At 38.3% G+C, this 22279-nt stretch overlaps 1 protein-coding gene across 6 annotated transcripts in view; it reads left to right on the top strand.

Moving 5' to 3' along the window:
- Positions 1–22279, top strand: part of LOC124555786 (inositol hexakisphosphate and diphosphoinositol-pentakisphosphate kinase) — a 556425-nt gene that overhangs the window by 354602 nt on the left and 179544 nt on the right. For all 6 annotated transcript variants that reach the window (XM_047129842.1, XM_047129841.1, XM_047129845.1 and 3 more), the window contains 3 exons: positions 11147–11373; positions 11465–11601; positions 18917–19031. In XM_047129842.1, the coding sequence (XP_046985798.1) occupies positions 11147–11373; positions 11465–11601; positions 18917–19031 (479 nt within the window). The remainder of the gene's footprint in view (positions 1–11146; positions 11374–11464; positions 11602–18916; positions 19032–22279) is intronic.

The following is a 22279-nucleotide window of genomic DNA, read 5'->3' as shown; positions in this document are numbered from 1 at the left end:
ACAGTTTAAATGAGCATCTAGACTGACAACTTGAACTCATCTCATTGATGATGGCTGGATAACATCATCTTCAGTTACAGATAGTCACTCAGAGCAATATTTTTTATGTTGCGTGTTGTAATAGCATTGTTGATTAGGATCTCTGATCTCCCACAGTATATGACTGCTTGTGATGCCTACATGAAGTTGTATCTAAGAATAACATTGTGGCTACATCCCACTGAAAAAACAAATTCAGAAGGCTGGGTTCTGTCATTGATAATTATTCATGCAACACATGTACCTATCACTTGTGCAGATTTCCAGTTTTTGACCCTCAGCACAATCAGTTTCATATCACAGAACATAGTCTTCCTTAGCTGGCAATGGTAAGCATTCACCATTACAGAAAAAGATGCTCTGGAGTTGACTAGCCTTGGACATCTTGATGACTGTTGTCCATGGAGGATTTTCATCTGTGATGATGTCACCTCTATAGATGGTCCCTTGCTTAGTTTCTCTGAATCTCGCTGGTAGATGAGAGGCTGGTACCTCTGTATGGCTACAGGAAATATGTAAAGCTTGTTGGGGCATGATCTCATCCAGTGTATCATGATTTGCTTCACCCCACATAACAACTATAATTGTCTGCAGTTGATGGGTGTCAATAGAACTACAGTGATGGTATTCATTGACCACTAGTCTTCTTTCTCTGTAGTAGCGTAAAACATGTCCAGGGCACCTACCAAAACAAAACTACTGGCATGTGGTTCTCTGTCCTCCTAACATCTGTTCTGCTGGGCGTTTGTGTAGGAGTTGATAGTACCTACACTGATCAGATGCTTGGTTGTCGTTTGACAGCTGTATTGTACATCCTAGTGAAATACGCTATCCCGGCTAAGACACAAGTTGAAATATGGTCACTACTTTTTTTTATTTACTTAGATTTGGCATATTTCGTGACAGTACCTTTTCCGTTAAATGTTTACAAGGCGATATTTGTCCTGGCTTCAGTTGTCTATTTGGAGTAAGATTCCACAATGCGTCTTTGTCGGCTGCAGAAATGACCTGGTTCAATGTGTTTCATCATTTTTGTTGCTTCAAAATACCATTTCTTTGAATGTAGTTTCTTCTTAAAGTTTGTATAAGAAAAAATAGTAACATAATTCAAAATTATTTATGACGGCGACCTGCACATTCTTCTACCGTCAACACACACACCAAGAGTTAACTGCCGACTGACTATAGTCAAAGACGACTCCAGCGTCAAAGACATTTTACACAACACACAAGCTTCCACTTGTAATCAGTCTCTTTGCTATTCTTCGATACATTTACTAATAGGAATCAATATGCTTTCACTCTCATAAATATAAGTAAATTAACATAAGCTAAGGCAAATTATAATAAAAAAATTCTGACAAAAAATATAAGAAAACATTTACAATTTGGTATCGATAAATCCGGTAAAAAAAATACATCTCCCAGATCCATTACACTAGTCAACAGTCTTCTTCGTGGCAGGTTCGATTGGTAGTGGAGAGTCTTGTTAAAGACTGATACACTGATCAGCCAGAACATTACAACCACTGACCTACTAATACTATAAACACATCCATGCAATAGAAGCATTACCTGGTAAAGAGTGACTGCTAGAGAGAAACATGCATGGTGCATGTGGTATCTGTGAGTGTACTGTCTGTGTGTCGAATGGGGGAGGCACACAATCTGTTTGAGATGGACTGAGTACAGACTGTGATGGCCTGAAGGCTCAGCATGAGCATTTTGGAAACTGCATGACTTGACAGATGCTCAAGGAGTGCTGCGGTGAGTATCTTCACCACATGGCCAAACCATGGTGAAAACGTGTCCAGACATCTTGGTTTTGGGCGACCACCCCTCATTACAGATTTTGAGCATTGTAGGCTGGACATAATGGTAAAACTAGACAGGCAGCAAACTGTGGTGGAACTAACATCAGACTTTAATACTGGACAAAGTACAAGTGTGTGTGAACACACAGTGCGCCGAACACTTCTAACAGCATGTCAGCTGATGATCTGTGTGTATGCCAATGTCAACACAGTGACATCAGCAACTGTGACTGAAATGAGCACATGACCATTGGCATGGCACATTGGTGCAGTGACAGAGCTTTGCATGGTCTGATGAATCCCGGTACCTTCTTCATCATGCTGATGGAGGGTGCAAATCCATCATCTTCCAAGGGAAGAGCTCCTCGACACCTGTACAATGGGATGGCAGTGGCTCGATTATGCTGTGGAAAATGTGCACGTGGGCATTCATAGGTCCAGTGGAGCTCGTGCAAGGCACCATGATGTCAAAGGGGTATCTTACACTGGTTGCAGACAGCGTACACCCCTTCATAATGATCACATTTCTCGACGGCAGTGGCATTTTGGAACGAGATAATGCGCCGTATCGTAAGGCCAGGAGTATGGTTCAAGGAACATAGTGGTTAATTCCAATTGACATGCACCCCCCCCCCCCCCCTCAACTCACCAGATCTGAACCCTGTCAAACACATCTGGGATGTGATTGAACATGCTGTCAGAGCTCATCATGTCCCTCCCCAGAATTTACTGGAATTAAGTGACTTGTGTGTGCAGATGTGGTGCCAACTTCCTCCAGCAACCTACCAAGGCCTCATTGCTTCCATGCTATGACATGTTGCCGCTGTTACCTGTGTCAAAGGTGGACATACTGGCAATTAGGTAGGTGGTCATAATGTTCTGGCTGATCAGTGTACATCTCTTCTTCAACATTGTCTATTGCCCCCTGACATATGGGGTTTGACATTCATGACTGCTATCTCTTGTATACTCGGTGTGACAATTCTGCAGCCATAAACTGCTGTATTTCTTCTCTCACTACCTGGCGTATGAGAGGCAAGGTCATGATGGTCTTCCACAACTGCCATAGGAACCACATTTGGGAGTTGATCATATTTCTTTCACATAATTCTTTTCTGTTGCATTTTCTTAAAATGCTGGCACCACCTGATGAATTCCTTTGGTTGTTGTGATGATATCCTTTACCAGAAGAGCTTGGTAGATGTTTTCAGTGACTCCTACCACCAAATGTGAGTTTTGTTGGCTTTTTTGTATTTGGATCCACAATATGGCATAGGACCAAAACATTCTGTGTAAAAAAACTGTGTTATTCCCAAGGATTTTGGACCCAGTTCTTCAGTCGTTCTTCCAATAAGTGACCTTGCTACTGGTTGTCGCCAAATGATTTCTTCAGTTTGGCCTAAAATTTGTCCCAACTAATGAGCTTCACTTCATTGTTCTCAAACCCATTATGTCATCCCACTTGTTGTATTCGGTAACTCAGTCAAATCCTATCAGCCATTTCGTTGAATCCTGACCAACATCTCTGGAAAACACTGATGGATGTCTGATGGGCCGTTGACTTACTGCTGTTTTGGAATCCATTGGTTTTCTGAATGTACAAACTGTGGGAGTGATGTACTGCATGTATTCCAGCACCTGTCCATGTAGGCAACAGTTTTTATGTTGCCTAATTGGAGCCACAGTGATGTAGATGTTTTGGAGTACCTTGTGTCTCCACCAGTGTCTCGTTCTCACAGTAAAGTCCAAATCCAAAAGTGTGGTCATCAGAGTGTACAAAGACATACAGTTTGTTAGTGTGTTAGCCAGTGATGCTAGCTAGTGATGCTAATTGCTACACCATATTTCTCAGAGCACAGTTTGTGGCAATATTTTTAAATGCGCCAAATACAGTTCAGTCCATGTCTTCCAGCTAATGAAGCCTAAATTACTAGTAGTACATAGTTGACCATGTCTACACAACAGGCAGACAGACTGAACTACAAGTATTTCTACCATGGTAGAATCCCTGTGGTCTTAAACAAAATTAAAGCTTGAAACTGAATGCAAAATATTTAAGAAACTGGTGTCAAAGGACTTAAACTACTGGTCTTATTTTTGTGATAAATCTGATGACTTTCCTAATGACACAATGGACTAAATCTGTCTGAGGGAACCAGTGAGCCACTCATCCAATCCCTCATCTTTCATAGTTTCCCGATTGAGCATAGGGATAAGGAGCAGAGGACGGAGAAGGAAATACGTCGCCATTGAGATGCAATGCTGAGTGTTTGGGGAAACAGTTTGAGAAACTAAAACTCTAGGCATAGAGGTGATTTTATTTTCTTCTTCTTCTTCTTCTTCAACTAATGCATATTAAACTCTGAAAACCATCTACTTAGGTATTATAGCATACACTGCGTGGATGGTATTGGAGTTAGGGCCAAAGGTGGAGTAACTGTCTCTGCAAATAACACATACAATGCCTCTTCTGTCCCCCTAGTTACATACTTTGATACAGTTGCTACTGCAGATATCATGCCATAATGGATGAAAGTATCTTCCTTCTAGATACTTCCACAAGAAACTGTAGACCAGGAGGCTCTCATTGATCCTGGAACACAACTCCACTGTCCACTCCTCTTGGTAACAACTTCAACACAATAGATCATGGGGATTATTGTCTACTTGCGTGAAGAATCAAGTTTCCTAAAAGCCTTGCGATATCTCAAGGATATCTCAAGAGCAATGTATGAGGTCAGTTCATAAAATTCCAGAACATTCATAATTTTTTGCCAGTAGTGTGTTGGAGCAAAATGCGATTGGCATGCCTGCGCACACCTGTGTTTATTGTGTAACTGCTGTAAGTTTCAGTGTTGCATGTCTGTCAGTTATTGTTCAGTGCCATATTGAGTAGAACATTGTGTAACACAATTCATGAATTTCGAGATGGCAAAGTTAGAGGAGCAATGCGTCTGCATTAAATTTTGCCTGAAACTCAAGATAACATTTACAGAGACACACCAAAAAGTGCAGGGAGCCTATGGTGAAGAGTTCTTAAGTCAAACTCGGTGTTAAGAATGGTTCATATTGTTTAAAAATGGCCAGATGGAAGTTCAAGATTATCCTCATTAAGGACACCCCTCGACATCTACTGACAATGCTCATGTTAGGAACATAAACAAAATTGTGCATGCCAGTCAAAGACTGACTGACTGAGAGATTGCAGAAGAAGGTAGCATTTCAGTTGGATCATGCCATGAAATCCTGACACAGAAGCTAGGAATGCGTCGTGTTGCCGCCAAGTTCTGCCCACAGCCCTTGAGCTGGGACCAGAAAGACCTTCACCTTGCAATCTGTGAAGAGCTTTTGGCTCACACAAATTAGAATGAGATGTTACTTAAGAAAATCATAACTGGTGATGATGTGTGGTTCTACAGCTATGCTGTTGAGACCGAGGTTCAGTCTTCACAATGGATCGGGAAAGGTTCTCAGAGACCAAAAAAAGCTCATCAGGATAGGTCTGGTCAAATGTCAAAGCTATGCTGATAGTTTTCCATGACTTTGAAGGATTAGTTCAGCACGAATTTGTGTCACAGGGACAAACTCTTAAGCGATGGTACTATCAGGATGCATAGCGATGCCTGCAAGAAGAAAACACCCTGAAATGTGGCTCATGCATCACGATAACACGCACGGACGTTCATCCCTGTTGGTAAGTGACTACAGCACAATAAATGAAATCACTGTGCTGCCAAATCCTCCATACTCTCCAGACCTGGCCCCTACAGACTTTTTTATATTTCCATGTTGAAAACCCTGTTGAAAGGGCGAAGATTTGCAATGATAGATGAGATAAAAGAAAATTCACAGATGGTGCTTTAAGCTATCCAGCAAGAGATGTACCAAGACTGTTTCCGGAGGGGAAGTGGCACTGGGAGTGGTGTATCAGTTGTGGAAGGAAGTGTTTTAAAGGAGACCTTGCACAATAAGTAAAAGATAAGCATAGAAAAATTTTGTGGACGAAGTTCCGGAATTTGTTGAACAGACCTTGTATTCATAACACAAGTTTCAGTCTGCATCAGCACTGCCATAAGGTCACATTCTGCTATTGACACCTCATGATCTTTAACTCTTGTAGATTCTGATGAGTTGGGAGTTGCAGCTGATCTCCATTCCAGTCATTACATGCCAAGTGAGATTGCATCTACCAGACAGGAAATCCCAAATCAATGTCCCTAAGATCGTGGATCAGCAGAGCAGTCTGGGCATTGTAATATCAGTTGGATAGTATTTGTCAGGAAGCTATCCAAGACTAACTGAATCACATCACATGCATTATCCATCCATTCCAAAGTCCTCAGGCCACTTTTACCAAGCTGTGTGATGCAGGGGCTAAAACATCTGTCTTGCAGTTGAGATGATGTTTCTGATCATCATCCAGCTATATGTATTTAGGTGTACCTAAACCTGAAAATGCCTTATCCACTCTGTGTGGGTGTAGGAGAGATTGGTTGTATAATTCAACAACTTGACTCGCATGAATTTTGCTAGCAAAAGGTTTTCCTATTAAAGACAATGTGAAATATCTTTGTGCAGCTCTATAAATGAGGCTTCAGTGATTGTGTGCCATATCCACATGTTTGTTCCTATCCAAAAACTATTTTAGGTGCCAAATAATTGAAAATCTGTCAGAGATATTTGAACAGGATGATGAGTCACTTTAGGAAGTATTCCAAGTGCGACCTTTTTTGTCATTCAGTAGTATGACACCTGTTGTACAATGCTCCTTATTTGTAAGTGATTTTTAAATCTTTTGTCCCTTCTCCAATCTCTCTATTGCAAACTCGGCTACAAATCACACTAAATTGGTTAGATGAGTACACTATAGGTACTGATTTAGAATATTATGATTTATCTGACCTGTCTAGAAGGACACCTTCCTAAGTGTGAAAAATTTTGTGAGTCTGATGTTTGATTCCAAGCTGTCATGATTACTGGATGTAATGTCCCTGAAGGTAGTGGATATAATGTACTGCTTTAGTCATAAGCTTGGCGAACAGGCTGGATGCATCTGCTTAAGTTTAGTAAAGTTTTTGTCTGATTCAAATGGGATTGTGGTTGTATATTGTGTGGATCAATAAGGCCTACATACCTCAAGACCACTGATGCTATACGTCATCAGTGGATTAGGCTTGCACCATGTGTGTACAGAACCAGCCCCACAACTAATGTCTGTACTATATTTTTGGAACCATAAAATAACATGTAGTGGCAGCTCCTTGTGGTGTTTCACAGATGCAGGTTCTTTGCTGTTCAAGAATTACTAGCTTTGCAAACTGTTGTTCACCTCACCATGGAATCCATTTCATGAGTTACCCATGAGTGATGAACCATTTGTGTTGAATGTGGTCACAACGTAGTGGTGCTTGATAATGTCCACCACCACTACAATGCAGTACTTACAGAGTAGTCAACAATCCCGTCTCCAGCCATCCTGATTTAGGTTTTCCGTGATTTCCCTAAATCGCTTCAGGCAAATGCCGGGATGGTTCCTTTGAAAGGGCACGGCCGATTTCCTTCCCAATCCTTCCCTAACCCGAGCATGAGCTCTGTCTCTAATGACCTCGTTGTTGACGGGACGTTAAACACTAACAACCACCACCACCACAGAGTAGTCAACACAGATCACTTGCGCCAAATGCCAGGATTGTTCCTTCAAAAGGGCATGGCCGATTTTCTTCTCCATCCTTCCCCTGTCTGAGCTTGTGCTCTGTCAGTAATGACCTCATTGACAGGACATTAAACCCAAATCTCCTCCTCCTCAGTTGAGTGGAATCTTGATAGCATTGGAGCAGGAGATATGTATTTGTGCTATGAAATTCATCTGCTCTGCCTCCTTCAGTGTCCTTTAAAACTGTGTAGCAGCTATATTGATTAGATAAATAAGTTCAGAAAAACCACACTCCCTTGTACATTTACACAGGCTGAGGAAGGGGTTTTGTTCTTCTTGATACCAGGGCACTTTGAGATTCAGGAAAATGAGTTAAGCAGTTGTTACAGCTAAGGAAGCATGCACTAAAAATCCTGTGACGCCATGTGCTGTTTTGCTGCATGCTATCTGTCTGCTATTCAGGTACAGTGCCATATGTTTGCAGGAAGAAGAGTGGTTGGAAATGATGGAGAATACACTGTGACTGGTAAAGTCGATCAGGAGATTTCCTTTTGGGCACTCAGAAGAGGTGTTTACCTGCAATCAGAATTTAGTTTTGCTTTTGATGTACATCATATTGTAATTGATTGTTTCATATTCTGATGAAAGGGCTAAAGCTAGTTCATCAATTGTGATCTGATTATTAGGGAGGAGATTATGTGGTACCAAAATTTCCATCTCATCCAATTATTTTAGTTACTGATTTGTCAATCCCTGAAATTTGTCAATCAATGAGAGATTTTAACAGCTGCAATTCCCCCCCCCCCCCCCCCCCCCCCACACACACACACACACACACACAATTTACTTAAGACTTGCAATTGTTAGTGCCATAATGATATTCATAGTGACTTGAATGGAAAGTTCCTCGATTATACCAGCTATATCTTTGTCTTTAGCAATCAACATTTTAGAGCTTGCATATTAGGGGTAGTAGTTGCACTTTTCTTATTTCTTGGTTCTTCATAATGTGCTGTATATTTCTTCATTTTTTTCAATCTAGTTATTAAATTGTTAATGATTCTACGAATTAGTTTCACATTCTGCATAGATTGTTTGTTCACTTTCCCACAAAAATAGAACTGCAAAGGACCAACAGTATCAAAGTAATGCTTGATAAACAATAGTATGAGGAAGAGTGAACACTGATTGTGTTCAGTTTCTGAATTTTCATTCCTTGTCAGAAGATGTGTATGCATAAATGTACATACATACAAATTGGTTGAGTAGTTGCCATAGGTGAAGTGGATGGGCCAAAAAGGGACTACATTAGAAATAAGAGTAAGAGGGATAACGAGAGGGTCCTGTAGAGGAAGAGGAGGATTAGACTGTGTGTACAACATCCCCCACAGGTATAGACTAGGATGGTCACAGGGAGAAGTACATGACTTCTTGGAGGATTGTGAGACTAAAAATGTAATTAAAGTAAGATACAGAGAGACTTTCAAAGATAGTATGGAAGATGAGGGAATGAGGGTAAATACAGAGAGACAGAGGGACATTCTTGGAACAACAGCTGAGAATGGGATCACAGTGTTTTAAAAAGTGTTAGAGAGAGCTTTTCATCTGTGCAGTTCAGAAAAGCCAGTGCTAGATCAGGACCGGCACCATTTAGCAGCTCACACAGGGCGGCACTTGGGCTTGCGCCGGCCCTGTGCTAGGTGCAAGGTGAATACTAATTGAACAGGTCAGGAAGTGACTGTCGAATTTCAGCATATCTTGGCAGACAGCAGCAGTATGTCATAAGTCTGCCCATACTTTTAATTACACTGTTTGAAAATGGCCTTTTATAAATGTTGAAGCAATTGGATTGTTGGAAAAGTATGATACTGAGGCAATAAAGGTAAAAGAGAGAAGTTTGATATCTCCACGGCTTTAGCCTCGTGGTAATGAATAGTTTTTCAATTTTGTGTATAGCATTTTGCAGTAATAGGTATACATCTGTTTGAGATGTTTAATCATAAACATGAAGCAATTTTTTTGTTGTATTACTTTAGCCTCTTTAGATTCAAAGTAGATCGACTCTGTTAGATGTGCTGTTTGCCTCTGCAGAAAAGAGAAATCAATTTCAATATGTATTGACTGTTAATAATTATACCATATTTAGGAGTCATTTCAGACCAAATAATCAAGCTGTTTAAAATCACAGATATCAGGATCTGCTTAAGGAAGGAACCAGTTCCTGACGTCTCACAACCAACAGAGAAAACTGAGCAGATCAAAAATTTGTAGACTTATAGGCAGTCATGACAACAAACACTATATAGGCCAGATGGACAGAAATTTTAAAAGCCACTTTAAGGAGCACACTGACTGTTTTAGACTTAAGAAAACTAACAATTCAGCTAAAGTAAAACATATTGATGGCATAGCACCCAGTGTTGGAATAGGCAATGATCTTAAAGTACTGTAACTTAAGAAAAGAGCTGAAAAATGGAAATCTTGCAGATAATCAAAGTTTTCATCCATGGTCAAAAGTACAACAGTGAGATCCTAAACGAAATGATGGAGTATAAGATTTTCACATTTCTTCACCAACTTTAATATTCTTAAAATAAAAAATACATAAAAATTAACTTTATATACGAATAGCCCCAGCATCATCTTTCTAATATATTAAAATAATTTTGTATACAGTCATTTTAATAGAAAATTGTCATAGTCACTCATGTGTAATGTATTTCACCAATGAACATCAGTGATTTGACAGCAAAACATGTAGAAGATGTGGCATGTGACTGACAACACGAAGATCAAAATATCGTTAGTTAAATCAAAACGAGCTTTGCTCTGACCCCAATCTTGTTTTTCTGCATGTGTTTCATATTGCCATTGAGCAGATCAACATACAGAGAGACATCACCTCTTATTAGGTTAGTCTTCTCTTCCTCCACAGGATGAACACAGCACTTTCCAGGACTCTACAAAAAATCTTGTGTTAAACACTTATTGTACTGCCACTGTAACATGATGATGAGGTCTAACTTCAAAACATATTGCTAATTAAATAATTTAAGTGGTCAACATATATTGTGACTAGTAGTGGTATTTGTAAAACCTGTTCATAAAGAGAGGAAAACTGAATTGTGTGTCATTGTTGATTGGGAGAATTTTTAGAATGAAAATGTGTTAACATTTTATTAGAATGTTAATAAAGGTAAGAACTCAGCGAATCATCACCAGACGCACAAAGGAGGCTGAACACTAGGCTAGCTTTCAAACAAACCCTGAAGTGCAAACATTCTGCCACAACTTTCCATACCATATTTATTTCATGTACACATTCGAATACGTATGTATTTTGTGCATCCCAAAGAAGCACACCTTTTTGTCAAACTTCATGTGTAAAGTAGTATCTTGTTTCAGCCATTTTTAGATTTACAGATATATGGAGGATAAGAAACATTTATTAGATTTGACACTGGTGGAAAGGTTTCTAATGGCTTAATTTTTTTAAAAAATATTTTCGAAATAAAGTATAATAAATCTGATCAGAAAGTGTATATGTTAGCTCTTTGAGTATGTAAAGGAATGGTGGAAAATTTTTATGATGAACAGATTTGTGAAGTTTCTCTCTTCTCTCAAACTTTGTTCTTTCCAGATGCTGTCCTTTACCACGGTGAAACATGGGAATTGATGGGTCGTCGCTGGGGAAAAATAGAAAAAGATTTTTGTACAAAAAATAAAACTTTTGACATATCTAAAATACCTGATATTTATGACTGTATAAAGTATGATCTGCAACACAATCAACATACTCTGCAGTTTGAGCAGGCTGAAGAACTTTATATATATGCAAAGTATTTAGCAGACATTGTAATACCACAGGTATAAATATACAGTTGATGGTACTGAATGTACTCTATTTGTCTTTGTTTGCTAATTCAATTAAATCTTTGTCCCTTTTCTTTAAAAACAGGAATACGGCTTAACAGTCCAAGAAAAACTTACCATAAGTCAAGGCATATGTACACCGCTCCTCAAAAAAATACGTGCAGATCTGCAAAGGAATATTGAGGAATCTGGCGAAGAAACTGTCAATCGTTTAAATCCGAGGTAATACTATGAAATATATATTCAAAATTATAAAACTGCTCATCAGTATTTGAATGGTGAAAATTACCAGAGTCATCAAGCTGAATATTTGTGTGAACACCACATTGCAGTTAGTTACCCAGAAGGTGGGAAATTAAGTGGAAGAAGACCATATGAAATGGATAGAATGTGTTAATGTTGTGGAGGAATGAGGACAATGTTTCATAACACTGGGTTAAGTTGTGGAGATATTGTCAATGAAACTGAACAAGTTGAGGGAATCGGGATTTGGATCTGGATGGGTTGGAAAAATTCCTGTGTGGCATATAAATAGGTTTGCAAGCATGCATGTGGCTGTCTTTGCAATACATACTAATAGTATAATGTCAACAGTCATGCAGTGGCATGCAGGTGTCCCCGATCATCCTGCAAACTGATATATTCAAATTATTGTCTCAAGGGATGCAATTCTTGAGAACTCTGTGGTGCCTGCACCCTGAAGTTATCTCTAAACACCATGTTTGTAGACAGTTTTTACCTCTCTTGTAGTCTCTGCATGATGGACTGAAAACTGCAGTTAACATTAAGAAGGCACATAATATGGGAAAAAACTATATACTTCAAATTCTCCCTCAAATATATATGTGTACATAATTTTTATTGCAAATGTAATGTTTTAATAAGTCTTAATTGCAATTGGGGGATACTGCCCTTAGATTTAAGGAATCTGTAAAGTTCTTGAGCCTCATATCAGACCAGAAACACATCTTCCCACATATAAGAGATATGAGGGCAACTGCTCTTAAAATGATTCAGCAACAGCTCATGGGGGCTGACAGATGCTCTCTGACCATTTGTCAAATCTTGTCAGTAGCCCTAATGGTGCAAAGTGTAGAAAATATCCTTGACACTATACAGCAACAAGGAAAGGAAGTGTCATGCAGCTCGATACCTTGTTTTTTGGGAATCCAGGTAAATGAGCAACTCAGCTTTATCTACTTTAGAACAGCAAGCATGTGTGTGTCTCTCTGAACCAGACAGACAGTAAAAAATAGTTTGTGCTAATGATCCAGCTGTTGTGCACCCTTAATACAAATGCACCACCACCATTATGTATATCTTCCCTTCAAATAAGAAGTATCGGAGAGTAAATATATAATTACTGACCTGTTTAAGAAGTAAGATGGAAGTTTTATATTGAGCAGGACAATGAGAGAGGTAGTTCTACATGGTGGAAAGGCCATAGACCAGGCAAACATTGATATGCAGGGAGCTAGCTAAAACCATGACAAACAGGAAATCATGTCATATTGGGGTACAAGTAAAGGAATCAGTGTAAGAAACTGATGCTATCCCTAATTTTTTTAAATAGTTATGGAACCTCTAACTAACTCATTTGAATGATTATTTAATTTAATTTAACTGGAACGAGTCAGTTAACAGGATATGAATACATGTTTAGTGTCAATTTTAATGAACATAGAATACACTTTTTAGTCATACTCACAGAACTGCACTTTTTATTTATTATTACAGCCACCCATTTTTAAGTAGAAATTTGTCAATGGAATAGGAGTAGTAGTCCATGAGAAATGATTTTAGGTTGGTCACATGATTTTAGGCTAGCCACACAGGGGATGATCCCTGCGGTTAATGGGACCAGGCAGACAGGTTGTTTAGGTTAAAGCCAAAGTCCAGACAGACAACATTCAAGAAAAATTGAATGAAAGAAGCTTCATATACACTAAATAAGGATAAAGCTAAGGGTAGTATCAATTTATTTCATCAAAACATCAGGGGAATAAAAAATATAGTAGATGAGCTGTTAGTGTGTTTAGATGATCTCAAAAATATGAATGCGATTGACATGCTTTGTCTGTCTGAACACCATGCACTGTGGGGGTTCAAAGTGTCAACATAAATGGGTATAATTTAGCATGTTACAATTTCAGATCTAGCGTGGATAAAGGAGGAGTTGTCATTTACACAAAACAGGGTTATGAGTGCAAAACTGTAGAAGTAAGCAAACTTTCTGTTGATCAGCACTTTGAAGTTTGTGCATGTGAACTGCAGCTATATAAGGTAGTGTTGATATTAGCAACAGTGTGCATGTCCCCATTGGGAGATTGGGAGTTATTCATAAAAAAGTTTGACTCCCTATTGTGCTGTCTGCCAGACAAAAAGAAGAAGTTATAAATCTGTGGTGACTTCAGTGTAAACTTTCTTAGCAATTCTGATAGGAAAAGTGAACTAGAAGTGTTATTAATGACATATAACTTAGAATCACTGATCAACTTCCCTACACATTTAGCTCAAGACAGTAGCATTCTAATAGATAATGTATTTGTACAGCAAGAGAATGTAAAACTGACACATGCTTTCCCTGTGATAAATGGATTATCAGACCATGATTAACATACAAAACCTACCAGGGTGTACAGTTCAGAAAGCATTGAGTAAAAGTGTAAGGCTGGTGAACCCAGTATCTGTAGTGCACTTCAGAGAAAGTTTAAGAAATGTTAATTGGGGAGATGTATATAATGAGCCAAGTGCTAATGATAAATGCAACATATTTCTTGATAAATTTATATTCCTTTTTGAACATTGTTGCCCCAAAAAAATTGCTAAATGTAACACGAAACAGTTTTCAAAGAAACCTTGTATTGCTGCAGGTGTTAAAGTGTCTTCAGAAAGAAAAAGAAAATTGTATGAGACAGCAAGAATTAGTAAAGACTGAGAAGTAACTGTACGCTATAAAAATTATTGTAACGTACTGATAAAAAGTTGCCAGAAAATAAAGAAATATGTATATTAGAGATGAAAGTAACAACTCAAGCAATAAAATCAAATCAGTATGCAATGTTGTTAGAAGAGGGACAGGACAAGTAACCACTGGGGTAGGTAGTATTACTATTAAAGAAAATCAGGCCATCTTAACCAGCAGTAGACAAGTAGCTAATGTATTTAACAACCATTTATTAAGTGTAGGTGAGAAAAAATGGTGCGAATAGTTCAAAAGAAAAAGCCAAGCAGTACAGTGAAGAGCCAGTTTTGAGAAATCCTAGTCAGATTAATTTTCATCTAACAACCTCTTGTGAAATAAGGAAATCTTTGAAAAATAAATTTCTGTGGGAATAGATGACATCTCTAACAAGATATTAAAACAATGTGAAGCAGTTACAGCTGATGTTCTGAGTCACATCTGTAATGCATCACTAACTCAAGCTACTTGCCCAGACAGGTTAAAATATGCCATTGTCAAGCCTCGATAGAAAAAAGCAGACACCACAGATGTCAATAATTACTGGCCAGTACCCTTGCTTACAGCATTTTCAAAAATCATCGAGAAAGTAATGTACTCAAGAGTGGTTTGCCATACTTAGTAAATCACAGTTTGGATTTCACAAATGCTGTAATACTGAAACAGCAATATACAGTTTCACAGCCCACATAATAGAGTCTTTAAATAGTAAAATGTTACCAATAGGAATTTCTGTGACTTATCCAAAGCATTTTACTGTGTGAACCATTACATTGTTACAGAAATCACAATTCTGCGGTATAAATGGAACAGGTTATGAGTGGTGTAAGTCATATCTACCGAACAGGAAGCAAAAAGTTTCTTTATAGAGTTTTGGTGAGTTAAGGAAATTTCCCACTTCATCTAACTGGGATGAAATTACATTAGGTGTTCTACAGGGTTTGATCGTGGGTCCACTTCTGTTCTTGCTATATGTGAATGACCTCATGTCTCATCTGAAACAAGGAGCTAAACTGATACTGTTTGCTGATGATACAAGCATCATTATTAATCCAGTAAAAGGAAATCCAATAGAAAATGATACAAATAATGACTTTGGAAAAATTATTGATTGGTTTCCTGCGAAATGGGCTTGCTCTGAACTTTGAAAAAACAAAGTACATCCAGTTTTCTACAGCAAGGAGCAGATTTCTTTCAATAAATATAACACATCAACAGAAGTAAGTAGCCAGAGTAGAGCATACTAAATTTTTGGATGTACATATAGATGAGAATTTTAATAGGAAAATTCATATTTTGGATCACCTAAAGCGAGTAGGTTCAGCAACTTTTGCAAACAGAATAATTGTTAGTTTTGAGGATAATAAATTAGCAAGCTAACATACTTTGCTTACTTTCACACTCTGATGTCGTACAGAGTAATATTTTGGGGTAACTCAACACTTAGCCCACAAGTATTCATTGCTCAAAAGAAAGTGGTTAGAATAATGTGTGGGGCTTATAGTTGCACATCTTGTTGGCATCTGTTTAAAATGTTAGGAATTCTTACAATAGCCTCACAGTACATTTACTCAGCAATAAAATTTGTTCTCAACAACATGGACCAGTTTAAAAACAATAGTGACATTCATGATTATAATACCAGAAGAAAGACTTACAACACTACCCTCTACTTAAGCTATCTTTGGCACAGAATGTGATAAAATATGCTGCTATAAAACTTTTATATAAATTACCAGATGAAATAAAAGTCTGGCAGACAGCAGTAATAGTTTCAAAAATAAATTGAAATCATATCTCCTTGCTAAGTCCTCCTATACCATAGATGGATTCTTGAATAGGAATAAATAAATCTATAGGTATAATATATGCATTTTGTGCCATTTAAGGGAGTGGGGTAGATAATAAAAATTTTAAACTTAAAAAATCTTGATTCATGTGTGCATTTCTTATGCACTTGACATATTCCTCATCATAACGGTTACTGTGAGATTGATCAATGGAATACATAACTAACTAACTTAGATTTAAGGCTTCTTTTACTACCTGTGAGACTTTTATGTTATTGGACAAATAACCAAAATTTTTGTTGCTGCATATTGAACTCCTGTGAGCACTGACAGCTTTAATAATGGGTAATTAAGGTCATGTTTTCCTCTAGTGCTGTAGGTATAAACATCACTGTCCTTATGAAATTATGATAAATTATTTATGATGCATTTCATTAACAAATATGTGTATCATGAAGGTGCAGTTAAGGTGATTAACTCCTGGATGGGGTACTTGCATGATGACTCTGGTGTGAACACCACTTATTATTCTTACTGCTCACATTTGTGCAATTGATAATTTCTTCCTAAGTGACAAGTTACCCCATGAAATTATTCCATAAGACGTTAGTGGTTGAAAATATGGAAATATGTCAGGATGTTGATTTGGTTGTTTCCCAGACTGCCAGTTATACAAAGAGCAAAAGTAACTGAAATTATTGTTTGATAATCTCAATAATATGGATCTTCCAGTTCAAGCTTTCATCAACATGTACACCCACAAATTTGGAACATTTTACCCTATTTACTGTCTCCTGCTCATGTGCTACATCACTTGTTGGTATGACTGTTTGTTGTACAGAACTCAGTATATTATTTTTTCTGAAAATTTAGTGAGAGTCAGTTTTCAGAAAATCACTTTGGGGTTATTTGAAAAACATCATTAACAATCATTACTGTGGCATTCACTTCAATGAGATTTATTAAAAACTAGTGTTGTCTGCCAAAAGTACGTATTCTGCTTGCTGAATGTTAAGTGGAATGTCATTTACATACATAAGGAATGGGAGTGGGCCCAAAATTGAACCCTGTGGGACTCCCTTTGTAATTGTTCACCAATCATTAAAATTTTTTACTCTTACAACATGATTTGAATTATTGTGCACAACCTTTCGAATTCTGTCTGTTAAGTATTATTCAAACTTGAAATATGCTAAGTGTGTAACATTATCTACATAATCAAATTATTTGAGTGAGTGTGTAAATATCATCCTTAGTCTGGCAACCCTTCTAGAATACTAACTCTGATACATGAAGTAAATTGTTTCTACTTAAATGTGAGACCATTCTTGAGTACATTAATGTTTTGAATATTTTGGAAAAGGATGTCAATTTGCCTTGTCACCCTTCATATGACGAGGTTTAGCAGTTGTTATTTTAATCTCTCTGGAAAAATTCCTTGTGCCAGTGATGAATTACATAAATCACTAAGGACAATAATTATTAAATTGGGAACAACTTTTGATAATTCTGTATTTGTAGTGTCTGTGAAATGTAGTAGTAGAGAAGTAATAAATTCAAATGTCACACCTGATGTGGCAGTTTTACTGCATGAACAGTGAGAATGTAATAAGTGATAAACTTTTTTCCTTTCATTATTTTGTGGTGGTTGTCAGTAAGAAAAAGTTTCATGAACGTTTCAAATTATGTTTAAAATTTTTTGCAAGTTACTAAGTGATCTTGTTCTCAAATACTGGATGGGAATTTAAGTCTCATGAGCTTCACTGTGTTTACACCCCCACCTATTTGATACGTATGTTGTACTTACCCTCACATTCACTCAATTGTCACTGCAGTACTGTCTATTCTTTGTGTTTTACTGTCCCTATTAATACATACTGATAAAAAAATAAATAACTTACCAGATATGTGTACTAAGTTTTGGTGAAATCAGCCCTGTGGGTTAGGTGGAGATGTGGTACATACATACGTAGATCCATCCATTTTTATAAATATGTATGGATTCTGTTAACATCAGTGAAGGATGGTGTTGCTACATCTAGCTGATTAAAATTTTATTGAATGGTATTTTTAATCTATTTCATTCCTTGTTTAAATTAACCATTTAAACCAATTTTTGCTGCTACATTTAAAAAGTGATAATTAAAGGTACTCACAACTTGTGAGTTATTGGTAATGATACTGTCATTTAGTTTATTTGTTACAATATCTTGTACACTGATTGGTCGTCCTATGCCCCATTCGACAGTATCCCGTATTGTTTTAAGCTTATGCTCTGCATTATTAATTTCTGTCATGAGATACATTCATCTTGACTTTTAATGACTTTCCTTAAAATATTACAATATTTTTTGTAGTATCCAAGTAAATTTGGATCTAGACTTATTCTGGCCTTCACATAAATTTCACCCTTGCTCTTAAATGAGATTTTAATTCCCTTAGTTATCTATCCACGTGTTGTTTGCTTTTTTAAATGGATTTTCTAGATAAATTTTTAGGAAAGCAACTTTCAAATCTTAATACAGATTTACACTAGAAGAATTTTAATTTGACATTAACATCTATTTCTCAATATGCCTCATCCCATATCTTAGAAGATATATTATTATTGACAGGTTTGTTTATACTCAGGGTTCCACAGCATTGTTATTTTAGTGTTGGTGTTTGCAATGCTGGACTGTGGGTACAGTATTCAGTCCCAAAAACAATGTCATGATTCCATTTGTTCTAAAGGTTTAAACAGTTGCTGAATATTTACAAGTATTGTTTTTTTCTTCATGTACAGATACTCCCATGGTGTTTCAAGTCCTGGTCGCCATGTTAGAACGAGGCTGTATTTTACCAGTGAGAGCCATGTACATTCACTTCTAACCGTTCTGAGATATGGTGGTTTACTTGATGTAAGTATTATTGTCTTCCTAGATTAATAAATTTGCAAATTTTTTTTTTTTTTTCTTTTCTTTTGCTGCTAGGAAAAAATCACTTAGATGTTGTACTGCAGCCATACTGAATATGAGTATGTGACATACATTATTTCTTATGGATAACTGAAGAGTATGTAGTGTGAGCTACTCCACAATAAAAACTCTGCAACAATTTGTTGTCCATGTATTTATCACACGCTCACACATTTTGGACAGAGGAGCCAGTACGACATGGACTCCATCATCTTTAAAGTAATGTAAAAAGAATTCACCATTTGTCCCATAATACAGGGTGATTCAAAAAGAATACCACAGCTTTAGGAATTTAAAACTCTGCAACGACAAAAGGCAGAGCTAAGCACTATCTGTCGGCGAATTAAGGGAGCTATAAAGTTTCATTTAGTTGTACATTTGTTCGCTTGAGGCGCTGTTGACTAGGCGTCAGCGTCAGTTGATGCTAAGATGGCGACCGCTCAACAGAAAGCTTTTTGTGTTATTGAGTACGGCAGAAGTGAATCGACGACAGTTGTTCAGCGTGCATTTCGAACGAAGTATGGTGTTAAACCTCCTGATAGGTGGTGTATTAAACGTTGGTATAAACAGTTTACAGAGAATGGGTGTTTGTGCAAAGGGAAAAGTTCTGGACAGCCGAGAACGAGTGATGAAAATGTAGCACGCATCCAGCAAGCATTTGTTCGCAGCCCAGGAAAATCGACTCGCAGAGCTAGCAGAGAGCTGCAAATTCCACAATCAACTGTATGGAGAGTCCTACGGAAAAGGTTAGTTATGAAACCTTATCGTCTGAAATTGGTTCAAGCACTGTCTGCAGCTTAAGATTAAAAGAATCGATTTCTGTGATTTTATCCTTGCTCAAATGGAAACAGATGAATCTTTCGTTCCAAAGATTGTGTTTAGTGATGAAGCAACTTTCCACACTAACGGGAAAGTCAACCGTCACAATGTCTGTATATGGGGCACTGAGAATCCGCGGGAAACAACTCAGTATGAACGTGACTCACCTAAGGTGAACGTTTACTGTGCCATTTCAGCCAATAAAGTTTTTGGTCCCTTTTTCTTCGAAAGTGCTACTGTAACTGGACTACAGTATCTGGAGATGTTAGAGAATTGGCTGTTCCCTTAGCTCGAATAAGAAGCACAACAATTCATATTTCAGCAGGATGGAGCGCCACCACATTGGCACTTATCTGTCCGTAACTACCTGAACGTCAACTACCCGAGGCGATGGATCGGCCGCCAGGCAGCCCGTGACAGAGCACTTCATCACTGGCCTCCAAGAAGCCCTGATCTTACCCCCTGCGACTTTTTCTTATGGGGGTATGTTAAGGATATGGTGTTTCGGCCACCTCTCCCAGCCACCATTGATGATTTGAAACGAGAAATAACAGCAGCTATCCAAACTGTTACGCCTGATATGCTACAGAGAGTGTGGAATGAGTTGGAGTATCGGGTTGATATTGCTCGTGAGTCTGGAGGGGGCCATATTGAACATCTCTGAACTTGTTTTTGAGTGAAAAAGACCTTTTTAAATACTCTTTGTAATGATGTATAACAGAAGGTTATATTATGTTTCTTTCATTAAATACACATTTTTAAAGTTGTGGTATTCCTTTTGAATCGCCCTGTATTGTCACGTAGAGGAAGGTGTAAGTAGATGAGTGACGAACACTAACTTCACTTAATGAAGGTTTATTCAGCACTTGCACATAAAGAGCATGGAGCAGACTGCTTCTGGCCAGACCACATGCAGTATATATACAGCTAAAGAACATTCCAGTACAATGATGCTTGCCATTTGTGGATACTTCTAGAATGTACTCAAACCGAGTATAGAAATTAAAATTTTTCAGTTCAGGTGAATTTTAAACTCACAACCCTCCATGCATCAATCTAGTATCATAACCACTACTCTGCTTCTTCTGAAACATTGATCCCTCCTTAAGAGAACAGCGTCTCGGTGTTACATCCTCCTAGTCTGAGAATGAGTCATCAGTCCTGCATACCCCAACTCCCGATGACTGATGTTCGCCCCGGTGGTGATCTTCTTAGAACGTCCCTTGCCACTACATTCTTCATTGCCTTTCTGCTTGTTGCCTGTCGCTGGAGCTTCGAATTTACCCTGGTTTGCAGGACCCTTATAAGGCTTCATTTAAAGGATGTGGACCGTATCTCTGATCTTTCATTGTCTTGTGTCGGGGTCGAAATCTTCAACTTCGTAAGTAACATCAGACAACTGTCTTACAACCTTATACGGTCCAAAGTAGCACCTGAGGAGTTTCTCAGAGAGACCAATCTTCCGGACAGGAGTGAAAATCCCGACGAGGTCACCAGGCTGGTAGACAACAGGGTGGTGGCTTGCGTCATACCTTCGGTGATCGTTTTCTTGGGCCTACGGCGTGTGGAGTCAAGCTAACTGCCGAGCTTCCTCAGCTCTGGTTAACACCTGGCTGATGTAGTCATCGTCCACGTCATCAGGGTGTAACGGAAATGCAGTGTCCATCGTCATCTTAGTTGCCTCACGCCCATGCACCAGGAAAAATGATGTAAATGCTGTGGTGTCTTGTTTGGCGGTGTTGTAGGCAAATGTCACGAAAGGTAGCATCTCATCCCAGTTGCTCTGCTCAACATTGATGAACGTTGATAGCATGTCGGCCAAGGTCTTATTAAGGTGTTGAGTGAGCCCGTTAGTTTGTGGATGGTAGGCAGTTGTCATGTGATGAGTAAGGTTGCACCAACGGTTTATCTCTGTCACAAGATTCGATTGAAAAACTTTCGCTCGATCCATAATTAATGACCTTGGGGCACTGTGTTTTAATACAATGTCTTCTATGATGAATTTTGCTACCTCGAATGCTTTGGCTGTTTTCACAGCTTTTGTAATGGCATAGCGTGCCAGATAATCAGTACAAACACTAATCCGTCTATTGCCACTAGCAGACGTTGGAAATTGTCTGAGGAGGTCAATCCGAACACGCTGGAAAGGCATTTCAGCTGGTGGAATTGGTATGAGTTGGCCAGGTGGTTTCTGAGGAACTGCCTTTCTCCTCTGGCATTCTCGACAGTGCGACACATAGTGACAGATACTCCTAAATAAACCTGGCCAGAAAAATCTCTTTTGGATCCTATCGTATGTCTTAATAAATCCTAAATGTCTGGCCTCAGGTGTGTCGTGGAATTTCTGTAGAACATCTAAGCGCATGTGTTTA

Source organism: Schistocerca americana, chromosome X, assembly GCF_021461395.2.
Source record: "Schistocerca americana isolate TAMUIC-IGC-003095 chromosome X, iqSchAmer2.1, whole genome shotgun sequence".
In the NCBI taxonomy this organism is placed as follows: domain Eukaryota; kingdom Metazoa; phylum Arthropoda; class Insecta; order Orthoptera; family Acrididae; genus Schistocerca; species Schistocerca americana.
Note: the sequence above shows the minus strand (reverse complement) of the source record. Positions and strands in the feature narration are given on the sequence as shown.